Source organism: Crocuta crocuta, unplaced genomic scaffold (genome assembly GCF_008692635.1).
Source record: "Crocuta crocuta isolate KB4526 unplaced genomic scaffold, BGI_CrCroc_1.0 scaffold184, whole genome shotgun sequence".
Lineage (NCBI taxonomy): Eukaryota > Metazoa > Chordata > Mammalia > Carnivora > Hyaenidae > Crocuta > Crocuta crocuta.
Window position 1 is genome coordinate 502,474 of NW_027530006.1, and position 23,140 is coordinate 525,613.

At 53.6% G+C, this 23,140-nt stretch overlaps 1 protein-coding gene across 1 annotated transcript in view; it reads left to right on the top strand.

The window, feature by feature from the left end:
* Positions 1-21,978, top strand: part of WNT7A (Wnt family member 7A) — a 61,034-nt gene extending 39,056 nt beyond the window's left edge. The window contains exon 4 of the mRNA XM_077763713.1: positions 19,534-21,978. Coding sequence (XP_077619839.1) covers positions 19,534-20,013 — 480 coding nt within the window. The 3' untranslated portion in view covers positions 20,014-21,978. The remainder of the gene's footprint in view (positions 1-19,533) is intronic.
* Positions 21,979-23,140: the final 1,162 nt, after the last annotated feature.

Consider the following 23,140-nt stretch of genomic DNA (forward strand, 5'->3'; position numbering starts at 1 on the left):
GGACCTTCCAGGCCCACCCGCACTCTACTAGACACGCGGGGTGGCCCACGTGGTACTGAGACAGCCTCAGGAAGGGAGGATGAGGCATCAAAGCTTCGCAGCTCTCGGTGGCTGGGCTGGGACAAAAGCCCAGGGTCCTCTGAGCCCTTGGGTCTCAGCTCCTGTGGCTTCAGAGCAGTAAGAAGTAAGTTATTCCTCAATCGTGGACCCTCTGCCTCCGGGGGAGGCCCCACCCCTCCTCTCTGGAAACTGGCCTGGCACAGAGATAACCCAGGGTGTTTTTCCCAGTTGCCTGGCTGGAAAAAACCTGACTCCATCAGGGGCAGGAAAAGGCACCTCTCCGGGGACGTGTGTCTGCGCCCTTGTCCTCTGGGACATGGGAGGCAACACAGAACCCAAGGCCAGGCCAGCCCACCCTCCTGACCCGGATGGCGGCGGGTCAAAGGGCTTCACTGGTACCTGGTCAGCCAGACAGGGCTTGGCGGGGTCAGGGCAGTTCATCTGGGGGTGGGCCAGTGGCACGGAGGGTGCTCAGCCAGCATGGCCTCATTGTTGGGTCTTCCCTCCATGCACTGGGTGTCCTTATGACTCCTCCTGTCCCCAGTTATAAAGCCCCTCTCTGGGCTGTCAGCCTGGATCCCTGTGGACTAAGCCGGGGCCCCTTTACAAGATCCCGCTGCAAAGGAAATGGCCAGCTATGTTCCTGAGCCAGGATGAATTCATTCATTTGCTCACTTGCTCACTCCTTCATTGCATCCAAGTGCTGGCGAAGCATCGCCTATGAGGCAAGCCTCTTCTAGATGCCTCCTGCATGGGAGATGAGGGCAGTGCTTTTTGGGAGCTGACATTTAGGCAGGGAAGGGGGAGGAAAACGAGTCATCTCCAAGTGTCCCGGGGGGTTGGAGGAAGTAAACAGGGGTATATGACAGCGGGGAGGGGGGGAGAGTGCATGGATCACCACGGAAAGTTGCTTTGAGGAGCAGAACTGGAGCTGACGAACCAGAGGAAAGGTGTCACAGGCAGAGGGCCTAGCAGCTTCAAAGGCCCTGAGGCAGCATGGGCTTTGTGCGGTTCAGAAAGACCTGCCATTAAGTGTTTACAGAAGGGCTGTGCAAGCAGCCCCATAACAATTTTAGAATGTTTTCATCACCCCCAAAGAAACCACGTACCTATTAGCAGTTAGCAGTTACTCCCCACTCCTAACTCCCTCAGCCCTGGGCAACCATTAGCTTGCTTTCTCTCCCTCTGGATTTGCCAGTCCTAGGCATCCGTATAAATGGAGTTGTACAGTAGGTGAGCATTCGTGTCTGGCTTATTTCACTTAGCTTAATGGTTTCAAGGTCCATCTATGTTGAGATGTATCAGTACTTCATTCCTTTTCATGGCTGTGTCCTATTCCATCGCACGCACATGCCACATTTTGTTTATCTGCTCATCAATGGATGGGCGCTTGGGTCGTTTCGCGCTTTGACTCCTGCAAATAGTGCTGCTGTGAACATTTGTATCGGAGCCTTGTGTGGATGTGTGTTTCAGGTCTGACGGTTGCACTGTCTTCAAGGTCCGAGGCCATGGGTCTTTGAAGTTTAATCTTCAGGGTTGTCCCTGAAGGCGCCCATGTCTGTGGGTCAAGAGAAGAGGGTCTGGACAGACATGGGCATCTCTGGGTGCTGGGGCCACGTGTCCCCATAGGGCTGGCAGTGTGTTGGAGGATCAGCAAGGGATCCGTCGAACTTAAGGGTGGTGGACAAGACATACGAGGTGAGGTCAGAGGTAGTGGGGGATGATGGGGGAGATGGAGACAGGACGGTAAGATGAGCCCCGAGCTACAGCAACCCCAACATTTGGCCCACAGCCATCAACATTGTTTCAGTCTCTACCCCAATTCTTCTAAACTGGACCCATCAAGGGCAAATCCCCAGACATCATGTTATTTCACCAATCAATACAGATTTTTTAAAAACATAGCAACGGTACTGTCTGTACCCAGAACAACATGAATAATTCGTCAGTGCTCTCTGATACCCCTTCTGATTCAGACCCCTCCATGGGCTCAAAAACATTTTCCAGCAGGGCTGTGGGAAGCAGACTGTGGGGTGGGGGGTGTGTGACTGCGGGAGGGGCAGGTGTGTGCGGTGTGTGGTCACCTTCCCCGCAGAGTGGGAGCTTCCAGGGAGCAGGGGGCTTGGCTCTTTGTGCCCACCTGGCCACCAACTCAGGGCTCAGCTCAGGGCAGGGACTAAACAAACATGTGGTGGAAAGATGAATTAGTAGGAGAATGAATGAATGAATGAATGAATGAACGCATGCATGCACGCCCAGGTCAAGTCACCCCTACTCCAAAGTTGGGAGGAACCAGCAGGGTCGGTGGCCCCACCTCACTCCTGCTGGCCTCCCTGCCCCTCACGCTACAGTGGGTCACCTGATGAGCATCCACGCCACAGTCCACATCCCCCCCCAGACCCCGTCCCGAGGGCAGACCCCTTGAGCGCCTGCCCTTTAGTCAGCACATTCCCCCCCTCCCCCACCCTGGGGTGAGTCCGCTCATGAGAAAGAAGCAGACAGAGTGTGTCTGGGAGAGATGCGCTGGGGGTAGGAGGCAGCTCCGGGAACTGCCGTTGGCCCACTTGGGCTTGTCCGTCCCACCTCGAAAATGGGGTTCTACCTGAAGTGCCCACAACAGCCCTTGGAAAGGGTTGTGCTACAATCAGTTGGTAGGTGAGCCACGCCAAGGCCTGGCCTAGGGCCCCTGGCCAGGAAGCAGCGGAGGGCCCGTCTGCTGGCCTCCACCATCAGGTTCCCTCACCTCTGAGGGTGTGTGTGGGATGCGTGTGAGTGTGGGGGGGAGTATGTGTGTATGACAAGTGTGAGCTTGTGTGAGGGGACATGTGTGTGTGTGTGAGGGGAGGTGCGTGCGTGTGTGTGTGTGTGTGAGGGGAGGTGCGTGTGTGGTGTGTGTGTGTGTGAGGGGAGGTGCATGTGTGTGTGGTGTGTGTGTGTAAGGGGAGGTGGATGTGTGTGTGGTGTGTGTGTGTGTGAGGGGAGGTGCGTGTGTGGTGTGTGTGTGTGTGAGGGGAGGTGCATGTGTGTGTGGTGTGTGTGTGAGGGGAGGTGGATGTGTGTGTGGTGTGTGTGTGTGTGTGAGGGGAGGGGCATGTGTGTGTAATCTGTGTGTGTGAGTGGAGGTGTGTGTGTGTGGTGTGTGTGTGTGTGTGAGGGAGGTGCATGTATGGTGTGTGTATGTGAGGGGAGGTGCATGTGTGTGTGTGAGAAGGGAGGTGCGTGTGTGTTGTATGCATATGAGCATGTGGGGGGAGTGTGTGTGGGTTGTATGCAAGCGGGTGGGTGGGGAGTATGTGTACGTTCACATGGGAGTATGTGGGGAGTGTGTGTGTGTGTTTGAGCACAGGAGTATGTGTGGTGTGGGGTGGGTGAGGGACTATATAAGCATGTGCCATGTGGGGCTGAGTGGTGTGTGGTGGTGTGTGTGAGTGTGCACACTGTGTACACATGTGTGTGTGTGCCTGGGAGTGGGGCAGCAGGTGAGCGTGAGCACACGTGTGACGGTGTGGTGAGGACTGTGAGGGTGTGGACGGGCTGGGGGATGCAGGGGGCCATGCACGCCAGGAGGGTGTCTGTGTGTGCAGCACGAGGGGTGTGTCTGAGTGTGTGTGCCCGTGTGCAGCAGCGTACAGGTGTCCTGGGGGGAGTGGAGCCTGGAAGGAGACAGGTCTAGGGTGAGGGGCTGTCTGTCTCTGAGACGGGGCTTCCTACGAGTCCCCAAGTTGGGCGGACGCCAGTCCGTGGAGCGCTCGAGAGGCGGGCAGCAGGCTGGACTTGAACCCCAAGGGCAGGGAGCCTGGAGGGCGTCTCAGCAGCTGTAACCTGGCCAGCGCTGTCTCACAAGGTCCCAGTGTAGACCAGGAAACTCTTCTTTCCAGTTTGGGCTGACACTCCTTTTCCTGAGGCCCGGGCCGGACGCCGTGCCCACTGCCCTCCGCCAGCTCTGCCCCGTGGACGCGGCTCTCCCCTGCCCTTCCCACCCGAGGCCCACGGGAATATTTGCTTGAAGTCAGTGCATCCACTATGACTTAAAGAATGTGGCTGAGGAGAAAATACTCCAAATGTTTCCCCAAAATGCTGCCTTCTCTTCTCTTTCATCTGAGTCGCCCAGAGGAATACAGCTGCAGCTAANGGAGGGGGAGGGGCAGCTGGAAGGGGAGGAGCGAGAGGGGACAGAGGAAGAGCAGAAGGAGGAGTAACAGAGGAGTAGCAGGAAGAAGAGGAGGAGGAGCTGTAGGAAGAGGAAGAATGGGAAGAGGAGGAGCACCTGGTGTGGACCCTGGGCTGTCAGCCTGCAGCCCCTCCTCCCAGGGTAGTGCTCCCGCCTATGGTCTCCCCGGCCAGCGGCCCACTGGGTCCCCCATGGTCTTAGATCAGGGCCCCTGGAAATTCACACACAGGGTATTTCCAGGAAGGGCTCTGGGCAGAGACCCCCGTAAGGAAGCAGGGGAAGGACAGTGGGCTGGGACGCAGCCACGGCAGAGGCTGTGAGTCCGGTCACTGGCTGGAGTTGCCCCGGGGGGCTCGTGACCGTGGGTGAGGTGGCTCCCATGGTGGGAGAGCAGCTCCTAGAAGAGCTCGCCTTCGAGCGTCAGCGGCTGTGCCCTGGGCAGCCGGGCAGCGGCAAGTGTGAGTCCTGGAGGGGGTTCTGGGTGGGCACCGCAGTGTCCGCTGCACAAATGGTCTCTGGGGACCATAGCCCGAGGGGACGAGGCCGCCAGGGCCCTCTGCCTTCCTTCTGTTCAGCTGTACTCGCCTTCCTCGCCCACAGAATGGGGAGGAGGATGGTAGATGTGTCCGAGAGGGATGCTGTGCGGATCCGACGAGGGGCTCACGGTCTGGTGGGAGGAACAGGTGAAGCTTGGGCACAAAGCCAGTGTGGAGCCCTCTTCTGAGAAATCGTCCCTACTCTTATCCAGGACCAACATAAACATTTCACTGGAAATAAACAGGTCCCAGCGACAGCAGCTGTCTTTGCTGACAGCCTCCTTCCAGCCTGGCACTACGTCTTTGGTCATTCGGTCCTGGCCCTGCGGCCGGTGGGTGTGGTCCATCGGCGGAGGGGACAGACCCAAGGCCCGGAGGTGGTGCCGCTCACCCCGCATCCCAGCCGGGCTCTCGTAGATGCCACAGTTGGGGTCCCGGCAGAGAGTTTGATGAAGGGATCACTTACGGGGGTGTGGGCAGCATTGGGAGGATCCTGAGACCTGTTGCAGACCTGGTGCTGGTAAGACCCGGGAGCTCTTACATCCCGGAGGCCTGAGGGTCAGTGAAGGGAACTGCGTCACTGGAGAAAGTATAGCTGGAGAAGAGGGACCACTTGGCAGGAGCCGCGGTTGTAGGTATGGAAATGCAGTGACGGCCACCACATGTCCCCACAGGGAGGGAATCTGGGGAATAAGTGTCCCAGCCTCTCTTTCTTCTTGCCCTTCAGTCTTCTGTGGGGTGTCCGCCTGGCTGGGTCTGTCCTGACACGGAGGGGGGGGCAGGTGGGCTGTGGGTGTAGGGCACACAGGCGAGCGTCCGGGCTGGAGGAGGGGGCATGCGGACTGCCTGGCACAGCCAGGCTCTCATGGGAGGTGGGCAAGGGAGCGGGCCTCCCCTCCAGCAGGGCCCCATCTCGTCGGGCTCCCTGGGACGTGCCTAAGAGGTCCTGAGCACAGGGGGTGGCACATGGGCAGTCACGGACACCCCTGGTCACACACAGAGGATGAGGGATGAGGGCTCAGCTCGGTTGCTGCAGGAGGTTTGGGTCACAGTCACATGCGGTCGGGGGTGGAGGGACAGCTAGGGCATGGAGGCCTGGGAGAAGCCAGCAGGACCTGGTGACCATGTCCTGCCCCAGGGCACCTCCCTTCTATGGAAACCTAACACCAGCCCCAGGGGGATGAGGCCTCCACACCCAGCAGACCCGCCGCCACCTGCTTTCTGTGCCTCTCCTTGACCAGTGGCCAGCTTTTCCCAGCTCGCTCGGGGTATGTCCAGAGAAGGTTCTGGAACCAGGCATCCTGCTGGGGAGAGGGCGGTCGGGATGTGAGGGTGGGAGCAAGCACCCGTGGTGACACAGATGTGCGGGGACACCGCAGGCACTGGGGAACGGGTGCTGTGTGGGGAGAAGACGTGGCCTTCTCGGCGAGCTTCGTAAAGAGGCCCCGGGCTCCCATGTGGCACAGATGAGCCTCAGGAGCTGTCCTTGGGGGTTTACAACAGGCTGGGTTTCTGGGGTGAGTCGGCCTGGGTGTGGGAGGAGGCGGGAGGGACCATGAAGGCCCCAAACCTCTTCAGCAGGGCACACTCAGCACGTGCGGTGACCTTTGTGTCTGTGTGGCTCCTGCACCATGCCGAGATGGACACACACACCCCGGGAGCGCCTGGGAGAATTCGGCCAGCTTCTTATTCCTGCCCCTGTCTTCCTCGTCCCTCTGTGTCCCCGTCTTCCCTCTGGGAGATTCCTCTCTAGCCCCTTCCTTGTACAGGTGGGGGAAACTGAGGCCCAGGAAAGGAAAAGGACTTGCCTGCAGCCACACAGCTGTGTAGGGGTCCCCTAGCTGATCGCTCCTCCAGCCCGGAGCACTGCCCTCCGCCCCTGCCCTTGCAGGTGTGCGGCGCATCTCCGCATTCACGACGGAAACTGGAAAGCTCATACGGCGACGGCTCTGCACCAAGTCCCATAGCCCTTCTCCCATTTAACCCCCACCGTTCCTTCTGAGGAACTTGCTTGCTCCCACTTTACGAGAAGAAGTGAATCACTGAGGATGCAATTGGTTACAAGTAACAAAACATCTTATGAGAAGTGGTTTCATTGATAGGGGTTGGCTTTTTCTTGCAAAGTGAAGTCTGGATGTAGGTGTTTTGTTGTTGTTTGTTGTTGTTGTTTTCTGTTTTCCAGAGGCTCTCTTCGAGGGCCCAGGTTATGTCCCTCCTTCTCATTTGCCATAGTCATCTTGTCAGTCTCTGGTTCTCTTGACTTTGGGTCACAAGACGGCTCTAGGAGTCACACTCTCACATCGCAGCCTCCAAAGGTGGGAAATGAGAAGTTAACTCTCTCAGGTCTCTCTTTGTCAAGTGGTGCCTTGGGTTTTCAGCCTCTGTGGTGAGGAAGCCTGGGTGTGATGAGGAAAGGGAGAGCCAGACGGGGAGTGTGCCCTGCTCCCTTTGGTCATTTCTGTCATCACTAGCATGCGGCCACCAGAGGTAGGATTTGCACCAGGCTTCTCGGGCTACCTAGGTAGCCTTTCATCACAACATACTGTCACATAGACACCAATTCTGATTGCCTGAGTCACGGCTCATCCTCTGGGGCACAATGGCCCAGAACTGACCCCTCCTGCAGTGGAATGAGGCTGACCAACAGCGGAGGGGATTAAAGGGAAGGAAGCAGCAGACCTCAATCTCCAGCCCTCAAGGTCCTGGCCTCCCCAAGGCCCTTTCAAAAAACCAGTCCTGCCTCCCCCTTCCTCCAGATCTGCTCTATACTGTGACTTAAAACCCATGGAATGGGTATTAACTTTACAAAAAGCATCTCTTCTACCCTGATAAAGAGAGCTGTGTATCAACGAGGGTATTTTGGGATGTAAGGGACAGAAACCCAACTCAGGTCAGCTTTAAAACAAAGGAAATTCATCAGTTCATGGAACTGAATGGTCCTGGGGTAATGAATTCAGGTGCAGCTTGATCCAGGATACAGATGCCGACGATATTCCTAGGAATCAGTTGCACACACCCATCAGCCTCTCTTTTTTTCTCAGTTCTGCTTTCTTTTTTTTTTTATTAATTTTTTTTTGAATGTTTTTATTTATTTCTAGGAGAGAGAGAGAGACAGANTTTCTTAGTTAACTCCGTTCTCAGACTCACGTGACTGCAAGGTGCCTATGCATAGGTCTGGCCCCTACATTTCTTCTTCACATCTGGAGGGAAATAGAACTAATAGTTCTTGTCTTTTCTTCACACTGAATCCCCAAGACTTGTTCTGATGGACCCTGATTGGCCTGAGTTATGAGCCTATCCTTAGCAATGACTGGTGGGATCTGGTAGTGGTGAGCAGTGGGAACTGGGAGTGATGATTGGTGGGACCTGGGAGTGATGAGTGGTGGGAACTGGGAGTGATGAGTGGTAGAATCTGGGAGTGATGAGTGGTGGGATCTGGGAGCCATGACAGGTGGGAACTGGGAGTGATGAGCGGTGGGATCTGGGAGCCATAACTGGTGGGAGCAGGGAGTGATGGGCAGTGGGATCTGGGAACCATGATTGGTGGGAACTAGCAGTTATGAGTGGTGGGAACTGGGAGCCATGACAGGTGGGAACTGGGAGTGATGGGCAGTGGGATCTGGGAGCTGTGGCTGCCAGGAGCTGGGAGCCATCACTGACAGGATTACTCCAGTCTGGGTGGCTGGGCCTCACCGAGGAGCCAGCTTTTGCGTAGCTCTGAAGGCCACTCCAGGCTTGCTGTGAAATGAGGCACAAGGAGAAGGGCACGGGGAGAGGGAGAAGTCCATGCTGGTGGGGTCCTGACAGTGTCCAGTGAGCAGGGCAGGACTCTCTGAGGAAGAGGGCCGTTTTCGGGGGCCCTTGAAGGGTTGGGTGGGTCAGGCCACGGGGGACGGGGGAGGGCGTGGCAGGAGCGACAGAGCTCCATGAGGTGGGATTTCTTCCCAGACTGTGTTGGGGCTTCCATTCTTCCCCGTGGCCTCAGTGCTGGAGGGTTTGTGAAAGGGAGCAGTGGAATTCAATGCTGGGAAATGGCTTTAGGGTTTTAAAAAATTTGATGCCTCTCAGAACGCTTGGGAGGGTGACAGAAGCTCCCAGTCACAGGAGCGCCCTGTGGCATGGACTGTGTGGGTGCCAGAGGTAGCTGTCTGACCCCCCCTCCCCTCAGAACGCCTTCCTCCTCCAGGAAGTTCACCCCCAGATCCTCTGTGCAGCCTAAAAAGTCTGCAACAGCCCAGGAGGCCAACTTTGATAATATCTATTCAGTGCTATGAATCAAGGAATTTTCTGGAGCCAAGTTTCTCCCAAGGCCCCTCCCAGGCCCAAGAATCCAGCCCTGGGTAATTCTGGGCTCTGGGCAGCACCTGGTACATTGTTGGCACTTCCTGGGGGACCTGTCAGAGACAGATTGATTCTTCTCCCTCCAGCGGTGCGGAAAATCCTTCCTGCTCTCCAGACAGGTCTGGGGCTGGACTGGGGGGGCAGAGAAGCAGACTGAGAGCAGCCCCACCCCACCCTGTGCACGAATCCCCACTGCGGACCCCGGCTGCTGCTGCCACGTCCTCCAGGACAGGGAGCCCAGCAGCTCCCCAGCAGCCCCCGTCCAGCTCTGGTTGGCCTGGTGCCAAGGGCCAGCCTCTCACCGAGCGGCATCTGCTGTCCTGTGACTCCCCTCCAAGCGGGGTTTCAGTCCCTCCCACTCACCGTGCCCCAGGATGGGCCTGCAGAGCAGTTGGGGCAGTGACCAGGGACACCGTGAACTGCCTTCTCCGGGCTAAGCAACTGCAGCTCCCTTGGTTTGGGGTCTCCGGCCCTTTCCCCTAAACATGTTCTATCTGTGTCTGTCTCTGTCCATCTGTCAGGGGTATAGTTTGGTTCTGAAAATCACATAGCAATCTCCTCCCTTACTGTGGGCACCAGACCTCTGTTAATGTGACCTCAGGCTATTGGCTTTTTAACAGCTTATTCACTCATGTTGAACATGTGGTCATCTAAAGCTTTCAGTCTTTCTCAGACTCTCATATCTTGTGCTCTTGTAATCTTTTCTTTTTTTAAATACCAAAAATTATAGGCATTTACCCCGCTTCTGGCTGGTTTCAACCACATGTTTTAGTTTGTGGACGTGACTGAATCCTGACTAGGACTCCAGCCGCATGATCTCCTGTGAGTGCCTGTGCTGACTGGGGCCAGATTTCAGTGGTACCGAAAGGTTCCCCAGATGCCCCTCTTCTGGGCCTGGAACTTCCTCATTATGCGCTCAAGGCATGTTCTTTCTCCAGCCAGGTCCTTCTTCAGGTTCCTTGTTTTAGTTCATGGTCTCCGTATCCATTAGATGCCTGTGAGTTGCCCTGGGCCCTCCCCCACACCCCCCACGGATCATCCAGCACCAAGTGTTACTGATGTTGCTCCTCCTCTCCCCTCCTTTCCCACCATCTTTGTCAGAGCCACCGTCCACTCTGGATGGGGATGGTTTCCTTCCACAGCTCCATCCTGCCGCTCTGACCTTCTCTAACCTAATTCCTGCCCCTTCTGGAATGATCTTTAAAGGTGTCATTCGGACCTCACCACTCTCCTGCACGACAGGCCCTGGGTGGCACCCCTGGGCTTGCAGGTAACCAGGCTTCTCCCTGCCGTGAGTGGCCAGCCTCCCCCCGCCCCCCCATTCATCTCATGGGCAGGCCACAACCCTCCCACGTCCAGGTCTTGGCATGTGCTGCTTCCTGGGCCGAAAAGTTTGGCTGATCCTATTTTATCCTTCCTGTTATCTGGCTGCTGGCTCGGCCTTTGCCTTCTTGAGGGAAGCTTCCCGGACACACACACAAGAGCAGCTACTTTGGGTCAGAAGTTTTCTTTGCATTCTGTTCCACTCCTTCATGAAACTCATCGAGGGGACTATTATCACTGCTCCTGGCTCGGCTCTGCAGGCCCAAAGAAGGTTGGAAGAGCACCACCTTGCATCATGGTCCTCCCAGGGCCTGTGCCACAGGTGTGAGGCCCAAAGCACACAGTAGGTGCTCAATGCACAATGAGTGGGTAATGAATGCAAATAGACACATGCTAGGTCCTTCTTTCCACTTCCTACTGGCCAATAGCTTCTCCAGGCCAGGCTTTCTCTGCCGGACGCTAGGGTGGTGGAGGTGAATGTCCTGGCCACAGGCTCTGAGCAATGGTACAGGTGCGGTTGTCCAGAAGCAGGGATCAGCAGAGGTGGAGCTGTGTCGCTGGCCGGGCAGAGCTGTGGCAGGAACTCTGGGGCAGGTACTGCCCATCAAAGTGGCCAGGCCTTTTACCCCTGCCTCGGTCGGCCCCTGGCTGCAGGCCCCCCGGCAAAGCTGCCGTTCTGCGGCGGGGACAGGCCCCAAAGGGTCTAACCACCGGAGGCTGGATGCTGATTCCATTCGCCGTCCCACAATGCACTGGGGCCGGCTCCCTTGGGCTCACAAGACCCAGTGTTAAAGATGCTGGGATTTGTGAGCCAACTGTCACATCATTTGCAGCCTAAAGTCGGCCGTGGTAGGAACATTTATCCCAAAGAAATTAGCAAACACAACAAAACAGGGTATGTGTGTGTGTGTGTGTGTGTGTGTGTGTGTGTGTGTGTACATGCTTACGTGCGGGTTTGAAGGGCCAGTTTACTATCATATCACTAGCTGTAGCTTTGAAGCAAGACTTTCCTTGAAGGGGCATCTGAATGGTGTATCTCCATGTCACCACAAAGACGTGCTGGCCTGATGGGAGATATTGACAGTAGACAGTCATCACAGGGCCAAGGTGACAGATACCCCATGGCCCAGGACAGCCACGGAAACCACGAGGGGGTCACTGATTGCCTTGGCAATCAAGGAAGGCTTTGTGGACAAGGTGACTTTTTCTGACATGATAGAATCTTCAAAAAGTACAGTCCCGTGAGAAGCAAGGGTCGTGCCCACCCAGCCCCTGGCACCGGGCATCCTCCCCAGAAGTAGCCACTCTTACTAACTCCCATGTATACTTCCAGAGACGGTCTGTGCTCTTACCAACACACGTGCACAGATCTTTTCTTTTTTCTTTTTTTCTTTTTTCTGATCTTTTCTTTCTCCCACACATGAGCTCATGGTCTGCATACTTTTCAGAGCCTTGCTTTGTTCTCCTGTGTATCTCGAAGATCAGCCTTCAGTAGTAAGTACAGGACTGCCTCACTCTCTTTAACCGCTGCAGGACATTCCAGTCATTGGAGGTGTTATAACCCTTGGGGGATCTTTAGATTTGCTCGGCCTTTTGATACTTTAGATAACACCTCTGTGAGGCACCGGGTCATTTGGCACATGTGTGAGCCTTGCTGGAGGGTGCACATCCAGTAGTGGAAATGGGTTGAGCCTCTGGGGTGGCGGTAAGGATTAGCCAGGTAAGGAACAGGGGGCCAGAGAAAAGAGGTGGATGAAGAGAGAGTGAGGATGGGTCTGGGAGTCAAGGGGTAGGGGGTCATTGTCAGCTCACCTCAGAGGAGCGTGCAGTCCGGGTGGCCTCTGGGTCATGGCTGGTACACAGAGTGCATTCAGACTAGGACATTACGGACAATATAAAAAGGGGACTGAGCCTGGGAGACTCAGTTGGCTCAGTGTCCAACCCTTGGTTTCGGCTCAGGTCACAATCTCATGGCTTGTGAGTTTGAGCCCTGTGTCGGACTCTGTGCTGACAGCGCAGAGACTGCTTGGGATTCTCTCTCTCCCTCTTTCTCTGCCCCTCCCCTGCCTGTGCGTGTGCATGCTCTCTCTCTCAAAATAAACAAACAAACTTAAAAATATATATTAAAAACGGGACTCCTTTCCAACAACTGATGAACGGGACAGAGGGTGGCATATCCGTACAACGGAGTATCATTCAGCCATGAAAAGGACCTTGAAAACATGCTGAATGAAGGAAACTAGACACACAGAAGGCCACCTATTCTGGCTCTGCAAACCTGCTCATGTCCCTGCCTTTCTCTGAGCCTCCCTTTCTTTACCTGTGAAATGGGAGTTTAATGCCCATCTGTCAGGGAGTGTCAGGAAAATCAGATGTCGTCAGGCTCTGAACACACTCCATACAGGCTAAAAAAGCAGTACGGATGCAAAGTCAAGACAGACAGAGTCAGAAAACAGAGAGGTAGTGGCAGAAGCAGCCGTGGAAATCATCTAGCTCAGACCCTTGGGTTCAAAATGGGGAACCCGAGGGCCAGCGAGGGAACCCAGCCAATTAGCAGCAGAGACAGCCCTATCTCAATGCCAGAGACCATCCCCGCATTCAGCTTCTCTTCTGAGATCTTTTTCTTAAAAATAGGCTTCATTTTTCAGACCAGTTTCAGGTTCACAGCAAAACTGAGCAGAAGGTACAGGCGTACCCACACATTCCCAGCCCTCTGCCTGCACGGTCTCTGCACCAGCGTGGTATGTATGTTACAACCGCTCTGAGAGCTTTATAAGTCATGAATCGTGGTCCTGGCTTCCCTGGTCACTTGTGATAAACACCCACCTCCTAGCCGACCAGGGCAACAACAGGTGGAGAAGGGGACTCAATCCCTTCAACAGGTAAAACCTGAACCCTGTAGCAGCCGCTTCTTGTTTCCTCCAGAGTCCTCCCAGCCCAGGGACCTGAGGCCCCTTGTGGTGTTCACACCCCAGCGCACTGGTGGGAGGCGGGAGAAGTCCATGTTCTCCCAGACACCGTGAGGCACCAGACTCTGGGCCTCTCAGACTTATTTTCTCCTTGACTTTCCTCTTGCACTGAGGCACGTCTGCATTGCAGGCTGGTAAAATGGCAGACCCCAGTCTTATGTAGCTGCTCTGTAAGCTGGGACCCAGCAGTGCCACCAGGGACATACAATATTGATGTGTGTCCACACCAGGTGCTCCAAACCCTCTGATCGCCCCTCCCCGAATTGTGGTTGCTCCCGGGGTCCTCCCCTCTTCCCCTCTGCCCAGTGATGCGGGGCTGATGCCGGCCAGGCAGGGCCTCTCAGACCCTGGGCATTCAGGGTGCTGCTTGCTGGTCATGGAATAGTCTGAGTGCACCCTGATGGTGAATTTACCTTTGGGCACTTGCTGAGCACCCGCTGTGTGCCAGGCACTGGGAAGGTGCACGGGGTGTCCTCCTAGAGCCTGCACACCCTCCGACAACATGCCTCAGAATCACAATCCAGACTTTTCCAGTATAAAGGGAGCCCTGGAAATCCCTTTGGACAGGGGGGAAGCCTATAGCCAGCCTGGCCTCTGGTGGTGGGGGCAGGGGGTACAAAGAATGTGGCTTTGTCCCACACTTGTTTCCTCTGCTGTCGTCCCCTGCCTCAGGGAGAGGGCCGGGTGCCCATCCGGATGCCCGTCTGGGTGGCCAGTGCTGGCAAGGGCAGCCGTGATTATGCCCAGCTTAGCATGGATATAATGCAATCACTGAGGCTCTCAAAATGCAGAGTTTGCAGGGTTAACGGGCTGGACATCATCTGATTAGGGGCCCACACAAATACTGCCATGGCCTCAGGCCAGCTGTGGCCTCACAGGAAGAGGGAGGTGTCGTGCGGGAGGCTGCATGCAGCGGGAGCGGCAGCACCCAACCTGACCCAGAAGCCCGACCTTTGGCACTGGGGCTTGGGGCCCAGCAGCTGCCATGACGGAAACGTTGGGTGTCCCAACCTCACAAATACAACCTATTGCTGTTTCACTAAAACCTTCCAGGGACTTAAAAAAAAAGAAAAACCCAGCTTGGGGTGCCTGGCTGGCTCAGTTGATTAAAGGTCTGATTCTTGATTTCAGCTCAGGTTACTATCTCACAGTTCGTGAGTTGGAGCCCCGCATTGGGCTCCACACTAACGGCGGGAAGCCTGCTTCAGATGCTGTGTCACCTTCTTTCTGCCCCTCCCCAGCTTGTGCTCTCTCTTTCTCTCTCAAAATAAATAAATAAACAGAAAGAGAGAGAGAGGAAGGAAGCAAGGAAAGAAGGAAGGAAGGAGAGAGAGAGAGAAAGGAAAGAAGGAAAGAAGGAAGGAAGGAAGGAAGGAAGGAAGGAAGGAAGGGAGAAAAAGAAAGGAAAGAAAGAAACTTCTTTAAAACATCCCTAGTTCTATTGAGGTATAATTCACATACCATATAGTGCACTCATTTAAAGTATCCAGTTCAACACTTTTTAACATATTCTCAGATACGTTCAACCATGATCACAATTGCAGACTATTTTTGTTACCTCAGAAAGAAGCCTGTGCCTCCTTTGCCCCAGTCTCTTCCCAAACCACACTATCTACCTTCTGTCTCTCAGATTTGCCTATTCTGGACATCACATATAAATGCAATCATACAATTTATGTCTTTTGTGTCTGGCTTCTGTCACTGAGCACAATGTTTTCAAGGTCTATCCATGTTGTCGTGTGTGTCAGCACTCCATGCCTTTTCATGGCAGAATAATGTTCCATTGTGTGGATCTGCCACATTTTGTTTATCCATTCATCAGGTGATGGACAGTTGGGTTGTTTCCACACTTTGGCAATTATGAAGAATGCTGTTCACTTTGGTTTACAAGTTTTTGTATGGGCATATGTTTTCATTTCTCCTGAGTGTACCGATAGGAGCGGAATTGCTGGGTGGACTTAGTCTGTTCAGGCTGCTATCACAAAATACAATAGACCTTATAAACAGACACTTATTTCTCACCGTTCTGGAAGCTGGAAGTCCAAGCTCAAGTCACCAGCCTTCTGGTGAGGGCCCTCTTTCTGGCTCAAAGTCAGAGCCTTCTCACTATGTCCTCACATGGTAGAAGGGGCCAGGGTCTCTCTGGAGTCTCTTTTAACAAGGCATTAAGTCTTCATGACTTAAGAAACTCCAAAGTCCCCACTTACTCTTGGGGGGGGTTAGGATTTCAACACATGAGTATGAGGAGGGGGGTAGGACTCAAAGGAGGTCACAGCACTGGGCATGTGACAACCCTGTTTAACATTTTGAGGAACTACTAGATAGTTGTCCACAGGACCGCTCCATTTCACAGTCCCACCAGTGTCGTGTGAAGGTCTCCATTTCTTCACACCCTTGCCAACACTTGCTATGTCTGTATGTCTTCTGTCTGTCATCCTAGATGGTATGAAGGAGTATCTCACTGTGATTTTTGATTTACATTTGCCTGATACCTCATGATGTTGCACATGCTTTCCTGTGCTATTGTACCCATTGCATTTTTTAAATGTTTATTTTTGAGAGAAAGAGAGTTCAAGTGAGGAGGGGCAGAGAGAAAGGGAGATACAGAATCTGAAGCAGGCTCCAGGCTCTGAGCTGTCAGCACAGAGCCCAACGCGGGACTTATACTCACAAACTGTGAGATCATGACCTGAGCCAAAGTTGGATGCTTAGTCGAGTGAGCCACCCAAACGCCTCACATCACAGCAATTTTTATAAATTGTGAGATACAGCATTTGTGCAAAAAAGCACAGAGAACATCTCTATTGATTTAAAAGAATAATTATAAAGCATTCATATCAAGGAACAGACATTGCCAACACCCCAGAAGTGCCCGAGATGACCCTTGTCAACCACAACCCCTCGCGCCCCACCCCAGACACAGCCACCGCCTTGATATTTGTGACCCTCATTTCTTTACCTTTTATTATACTTTTTAGGTGTCCCCGAACAATACAATCCAGTTTTGCCCCTCTTTGAACTTGATTGTGATGAAATCATTCTGTGGAAGTCTTTTATGATTGCTGTTTTCCCCCTCCACTGTACTTCTGACCTTGACCTCTGTTGGTGTGGTTTGCTGTAGTTGTTCATTGTCACTGCCCTGGGGTGTCCGCTGAGTGCACACCTAGGCTTACCCAGTCCATCATGATGGACACATGGAGCGTGCCCAGCGGGGAGAGACGCCGTGAATCCACAGTGGGCACCCTCCATGTGTCCATGAATGCCGCAGCTATGAACATCCTTGAACCTGTCTGCTGTGCACACAAGCATTTGGTTCTCTCAGGTGTATATATACCCTGGAAGTGAAATTTCTGAGCTAAGGCCGGTGCATCTTCAGCTTTATTAGACGCTGTGCCATGCATGCACTGCTCCCCCCAGCTGTGAAGAAGGTTCCGGGGCCCTGCATTCTGGGCGTTGTCAGAATCCGTGAGTGGCCCCAGCACATCTGTGCTGACATGTCTGACTGCACTAAAACCCGCTGCCTAACCCTGCCCCCAGAGTGTGTCGCCACTCCCCAGAGCCTTGCTCTGTCCCCACGCTTCTCGGGCCAGGGCGGGAAGGAGGACCAGATGCATGGGAACAGTCTCCTCACTGACAGCCCAAAGGAGCATCTGTTATTTGGGGGTGGCTCATCCAGTACCAGCAGCATGTGTGTGGAGGTCATATGAGGGTGCCTGACACAGTAGGTGCTCTGTCACACTAGGTGTCCTGGAATCAGAGCATTCACCAACTGGATTCTCTGTTCCTGAACATTCTGGATGCCTGTGGCATTGCTGGCTCATTCAGTTGCTGATACTGTGGTTGAAACAGGGTGGCCCTCACTTCCTGTTGAGTCCGTTGACTCAAACACTGGTCCCCTCCTCCTGGATGCAGAGCTCTTAGGACTGGGAGGATCCCGAACATGCACCCATCCTTGGAGACAGGGGACCTTCTCTTGTCGGGGTCCCGAGCACCCACACAGGCCCAGGCCCAGAGGCAGAACTCATGACTATTTTTTTGAATGTCTGATTCTGTTCCTGACTTTTGTCAGAAAAGATGGAATTGCTCTCATTCCATGTTTCAGCAAAGGCAACTGAGGCCCAGAGAGGAGGTGTGGCAATTCCAAGGTCACAAAGCAAGTAAGCAGCCACCAAGCAGTTGATGCAGATCCTCAGCAATAAGACCTTTTCCTCTGAATGCCTCATAGACCAGCTCTAGGACATAGTGAGCCTGAGTTTTGACCCCTGTGAAATGAAATCATACTAACCTCATGGAGTTAAATAATGCCATGTATAAAAGCACAGGCACAGTGTATATACAGGTGGTGATTACATGTTCAGTCATTTACTCACAAATGCACTATTTTCTCACTACACAACAGGCAAAATTAATTTGGCAGTCCAGATGAAGACCATGAAAATGCTCATATACACTATGACCCAGGAACTATGCTCACTAGTATGTCCCCCACCCAGAGCCTGGCACACAGTAGGAGCCTCATAAATGTCTATTGGGATAAAATCAGGCCAAAGATGATAAGGAGGGAAGAGAAGCTTTAGTTCCAAAGATACTCCCTTCTAAAATACAGCTTTTAAAAAAAGAAAGAACATAGGGGAAGGGAAAAAAAATAAAATAAAAACAGAGGGAGGCAAACCATAAAAGACTCTTAAATACAGAGAAGAAACTGAGAGTTGCTGGAGGGGAGGCGGGTGGGGGATGGGTTAAATGGGTGAGGGGCACTGAGGAGGGCACTTTTGGGGATGAGCACTGGGTGTCATATGTTAGAGATGAATCACTGGGTTCTTCTCCTGAAGCCAAGACCACACTGTATAGTAACAAACTTGAATTTAAAAAAAAAAGGACAAACAAAGAAGGGAGGGAAAGAAAGATTTTTTTAAAGAACCCAAAGCCTGAAAACAACCTAAATATCTAGTACCATGGGCAGTTTGGTAAATTTTGCCCTCCTTTCCTGCTGGGATATTCCAAAGCAGGTGTTAGCAAAATGCCATCGCGGGCCATCTGTAGCCCACTGCCCATGTATGCCAATAAAGACCTAATGAAACCCAGCCTTTAGTTTTGCCTGACCTTGAACTTCGGAGCAGCGGAATCATACAGTATGTTCTTTTTTTGCATCCAATTTCTTTCACTCAACATCACATCTTGGGGATCTGTTCTTCTTGTGTGTATGAGTTCCTTCTTTTTTGTTGCTGTCTGGTAACTCATTGCGTGATTATAATTAATTACAATTATTATCCCTGTTTTGCATACTGGGAAACAGCATCACAGAGGAGTCAAGTAAGTTGCCCAAGGGCACACAGCAGGTTGATGTTGCATCTGGGACTTAAACCCAGGCTCCAGTATCTGTGCTTTTTGCTTTTTTGTACAGCGCCGCCTCTCAGAGCTATGGCGGTGGGAGCCCATGAGGTATTGGGAACTCAGAAGAGGCACATCATGTAGCCTGGATGTCAGAGAGGGTTAAATCAGAGCCAGGGTACCCAGCCCCAGATGTTCACTGTGCCTTGCAGATGTCATAAGTGGTCAAGGCAGATGACCTCTGAAAATACATACTTGAGGTCAGGGAAGTAACAGAGAGGGGTGGGGACTGTGGCAAATTGGGGTCACAGGTGCCAGCCTGTGAAGGAGTCAGGTGCAGGTGCGGGAGGGCCATGCTGGCATTTGTGGCCAGCGTCCATACCCAAACGTCGGCACTCAGTGGTGCCAGTTATTAAATAATTTGAGTCTCACTGTAGAGTTGCCAGATGCCCTTTCTATTTGCCAAAAATAACCCCTGGAAGTTGAGCTGCTGGTTTTTAAGTGTTGGTTCAAAATGATTTTAAACCTGTGCGGGCCAAAGGGAAGCTCTGTGTGCTCTGGGCTGGCCGGGACTGATCAGAGCACCAGGCTCAGGACCAGATAGGAGCTGGGAGGCCAGGAGAGGAACGAGTTCAGGGAGGAGCACAGCACACAGGCGGGAGGTGAGAGGGATCTGACACCAGGTGTGAGTGTCCGCCACCTACCGGGAACCGGAAGCCCAGGCCGGCGGGGCGGGGCGGGGCTGGAGGCCCCAGAGGGCGTGCAGTGACAGCGCTATGCTCTTCCCCGCCCGCCCCCGCAGATCCTGGAGGAGAACATGAAGCTGGAGTGTAAGTGCCACGGCGTGTCGGGCTCGTGCACCACCAAGACGTGCTGGACCACGCTGCCGCAGTTCCGGGAGCTGGGCTACGTGCTCAAGGACAAGTACAACGAGGCGGTTCACGTGGAACCCGTGCGCGCCAGTCGCAACAAGCGGCCCACCTTCCTCAAGATCAAGAAGCCGCTGTCGTACCGCAAGCCCATGGACACGGACCTGGTGTACATCGAGAAGTCGCCCAACTACTGCGAGGAGGACCCGGTGACGGGAAGTGTGGGCACGCAGGGCCGCGCGTGTAACAAGACGGCACCGCAGGCCAGTGGCTGCGACCTCATGTGCTGCGGCCGTGGCTACAACACCCACCAGTACGCCCGCGTGTGGCAGTGCAACTGCAAGTTCCACTGGTGCTGCTACGTCAAGTGCAACACGTGCAGCGAGCGCACCGAGGTGTACACATGCAAGTGAGCCCGGGACTCCGCCGCGCCGCCCTCTCCAGCTGCAAGTCAGACTGCGGGGAGAACCGGACAGCTTCCAAGCTGCAATCACCCTGGCGGGTCTCTCCCCGGATCTGCACGGGGAACCGCAGGAACGCTGCGCTTGTCTTTTCTGCTGTAGGGACAGTCTCCTGGGTCTTCCGGCGGGCGCCTGTAGGAAAGATCTCTCCAGAGCCCTTGACCATTCTCTTCCTGACCCGCTGCTGCTCCACCTAACCCCAGACACCGCAGGGGGCCCGCCTTGGCCTGAGGAGCAGAGCCTTTTGGCACCAGGAGCCCTGGACCCTTGGGCCTCAACATAGCAATATTTAACAATTTATTCTGATAAAAAAATAATATTAATTTATTTAATTAAAAAGAATCCTTCCACCTCGTCGGGATCCGTTTTCTGCAATCAAAGTGGACCGCTTGCTTTCCTTGCGGGATAATTTTGTCACTAGAGCAAGGAGACGAGTAGGCCTGTACATGATTATTCTTTATGCAGATATTTCTACTAGTCGGTTTTGCAAGTATGCCCTTGCAGCACTAGATGTTTCAGAGCAGATGTCCTTTATACATATATAGATATATATACACACACGTTTATATTTTTTTGCTGTTTGCTGCTACTTATCCAGAAATCTAAGCCGGTCCAGATTTGGAGACATTTCCCATCCTTGAGTCCTGCCCAGCTCACACTTAACACCAGTAGAAAAATCCAGTTTGGAATTCGGAGAGAGAGGAAAGATAATAATAAAACTCCCAGCAGTTTTCATCTTTTGGAAAGTGAGCCACTGGATAAGAGAGAATATTTTGTAAGAGACTATTTTTATATGAATATTTTATTTATATCGAGTCTGCCTGTATCATTCCATGGCCTGTGCTTCTTCTCAATTCCGCTCCTCACTTTGGGATAAGGAGGAGCGAGGCCTGGTCCCCAGGGGGAGGGACCCTCACCGAGCTGGGTTCTCAAATTCTGTTGGCCAAATGGGCAAAAGCGGCCCCTGGATGCCTGGACTGAAGTGTCATGGGTAATACCTGGGAAAGGATTTAGACCCCCAGCCTCACTCATCCTGTTATGCTCAGGTCTTCTGAGCAGGGACGCTGAGCAGTGACCTCACAGTGAGCCATGCGGCAGGCACGCCCGTGCCCTGGGCACTGGGTGACCATCACAGGGCTCGATTGTCGCCACTGTGCTCAGGGAGGCTGCTTCTCACCAGGGTGCCCCTGCCACTGCCATGTGTCCCCAGAGGTGAGGCCAAGTCCTCAGTTATGGGGAAGAAACACTGGGGTGAGGGGTCCCATGGATGGCAGGGCTCAGCAGGGCTTCCTGTGGATGTCACAGTCCCAGGGCAGACTGGCAGAGAGGTGTAAACCAGGCCTCTCTGCTCTGGGTCCACCCATATCCAGTGCCTCTCAACCCAGAAAGCTCTCCCCCAAGAGGCCGTGGGTGTTCTAATCCATGTCCGTTTGCATTTCTGTGTGCACGCATGTGTGTATGTCTGTGTGTGTGTGTGCCCTTCAGGAGTCTTGGGGTCGTCATGTGGCTGCACCTCCAAGTACCTCTGGGGTCCTGATGTGCATACATCTTGTGTGCTCCCGCATATACCCTGCTATGTGTGTGTCTCTCTCCACGTGCCTGAGACGTTCAGGGTGGTGTGTGCATGTGGGTGTGTGGCTGTGCATCTGCGGGTCCCCGGGTGCCTCTGCTTGCGGGTGAGGTGTGGTGTGAGGCAGACTACAGGGACGTTAGGCAACTGTGTTGAGCCATCAGGGGAGGGCACCTCTGGACTCTGTGCCCACAGACACTGGAGAAACTCAGATACCTCTGAGACCACAGCCTGATGGCCCCTCTCACTGGGTGCTTCCCAGTGTCTAGGCTGTGTTGGACTCCCCAATGTCAGCGTTGGACCTGGATTACAGCATGGACAAATAAAATGGCTGGATGGTTGGTTGATTTGTTCCCTTGGACCATTTATTTCTTCTTTACTTGGGTGTCGGTATGGGTAGGGATGTGAAGGAATGAGTGGATGGATGGGTGGCTGGCTGGATGGGCAAGTGGCTGGGTGGCTGGGTGATGAATGGGAGGGTGAGTGAGTAGATGGGTAGATGAACAGATGGGTGGCAGAGTGGACAGGTGGATGGGTGAGTGGATGGGAGGATGGATAAATGGATGGGTGGATGGATGGATGGGTGGAGGAGTGGCAGGTGGATGGGTGAGTGACTGGGTGGATGCATGGTTGGGGAGTGGATGGGTGGCTGGGTGGATAGGTATGGGAAGAGAAAATATACAACCGTGTATTTTCAGATCCCATGTCATGGTTTATCTCTGCTTTAGAAAACCAGAGTCTGCCATGATCGAGAAGAGTTTCCAAGCCTGCATTCCCTGTCCCTGGCCTCATGGTGCCCGAGAACGGGGAAGGTTCTGACCAACCTCCCTGGGTACCAGAAGTCCCTTACTGTGCAGACGAAGGGTAGGTGTGGCGTGAGGGGAGCCAGGCCTCCGAGAAGAATGGCCACGTTGGCTGCCAACCTCCCTCCTGGCCACTCAGCACACTGTTAGTTCCCAGCCCTGAGGCCGCCCTCTCTCTGAGGCCCCCAGCTCAGGTGAGCTCCGAGCCTCAGTTTCTCCACTTGTAAAAGGAGGATAATAATACCTACATCACAAGGCTGCTGTGAGGGTCCCTCCTACTAATGACTGTATGGCACTTGGAGTTTCAGAGCAATAGATGAATAATAAATATTATTGATTATGAGTATTATTGCCATTCTCTCCATAATGATAAGATAACTCAAACACAGCTATGGTAATAAATATTTGACTCTGCTGGACAAACGTATCTTCCCCTCTTTGGCTTATTCCTGAAGAGGCTTTTCAACAAAATGGACATTAAAAAGGCCCAAATCTTAAGAGACTGAATCAAAATTTTAATCAAAGTCTCCCACTCTTTGGGTATTTTGACAAACATGGTGAGGGCGGTGCAGGCTGCAAGCTGAACTTGACCTTTCCACCACCAGCATACAGCCTCCAGTTTGCTCCAGACCTCTGGTTTCAGAGGTGGAGAAACTGAGGCCCAGAGAGGGGCAGTGCTTTAGGCAAGACTGCACAGCAAGGCCGG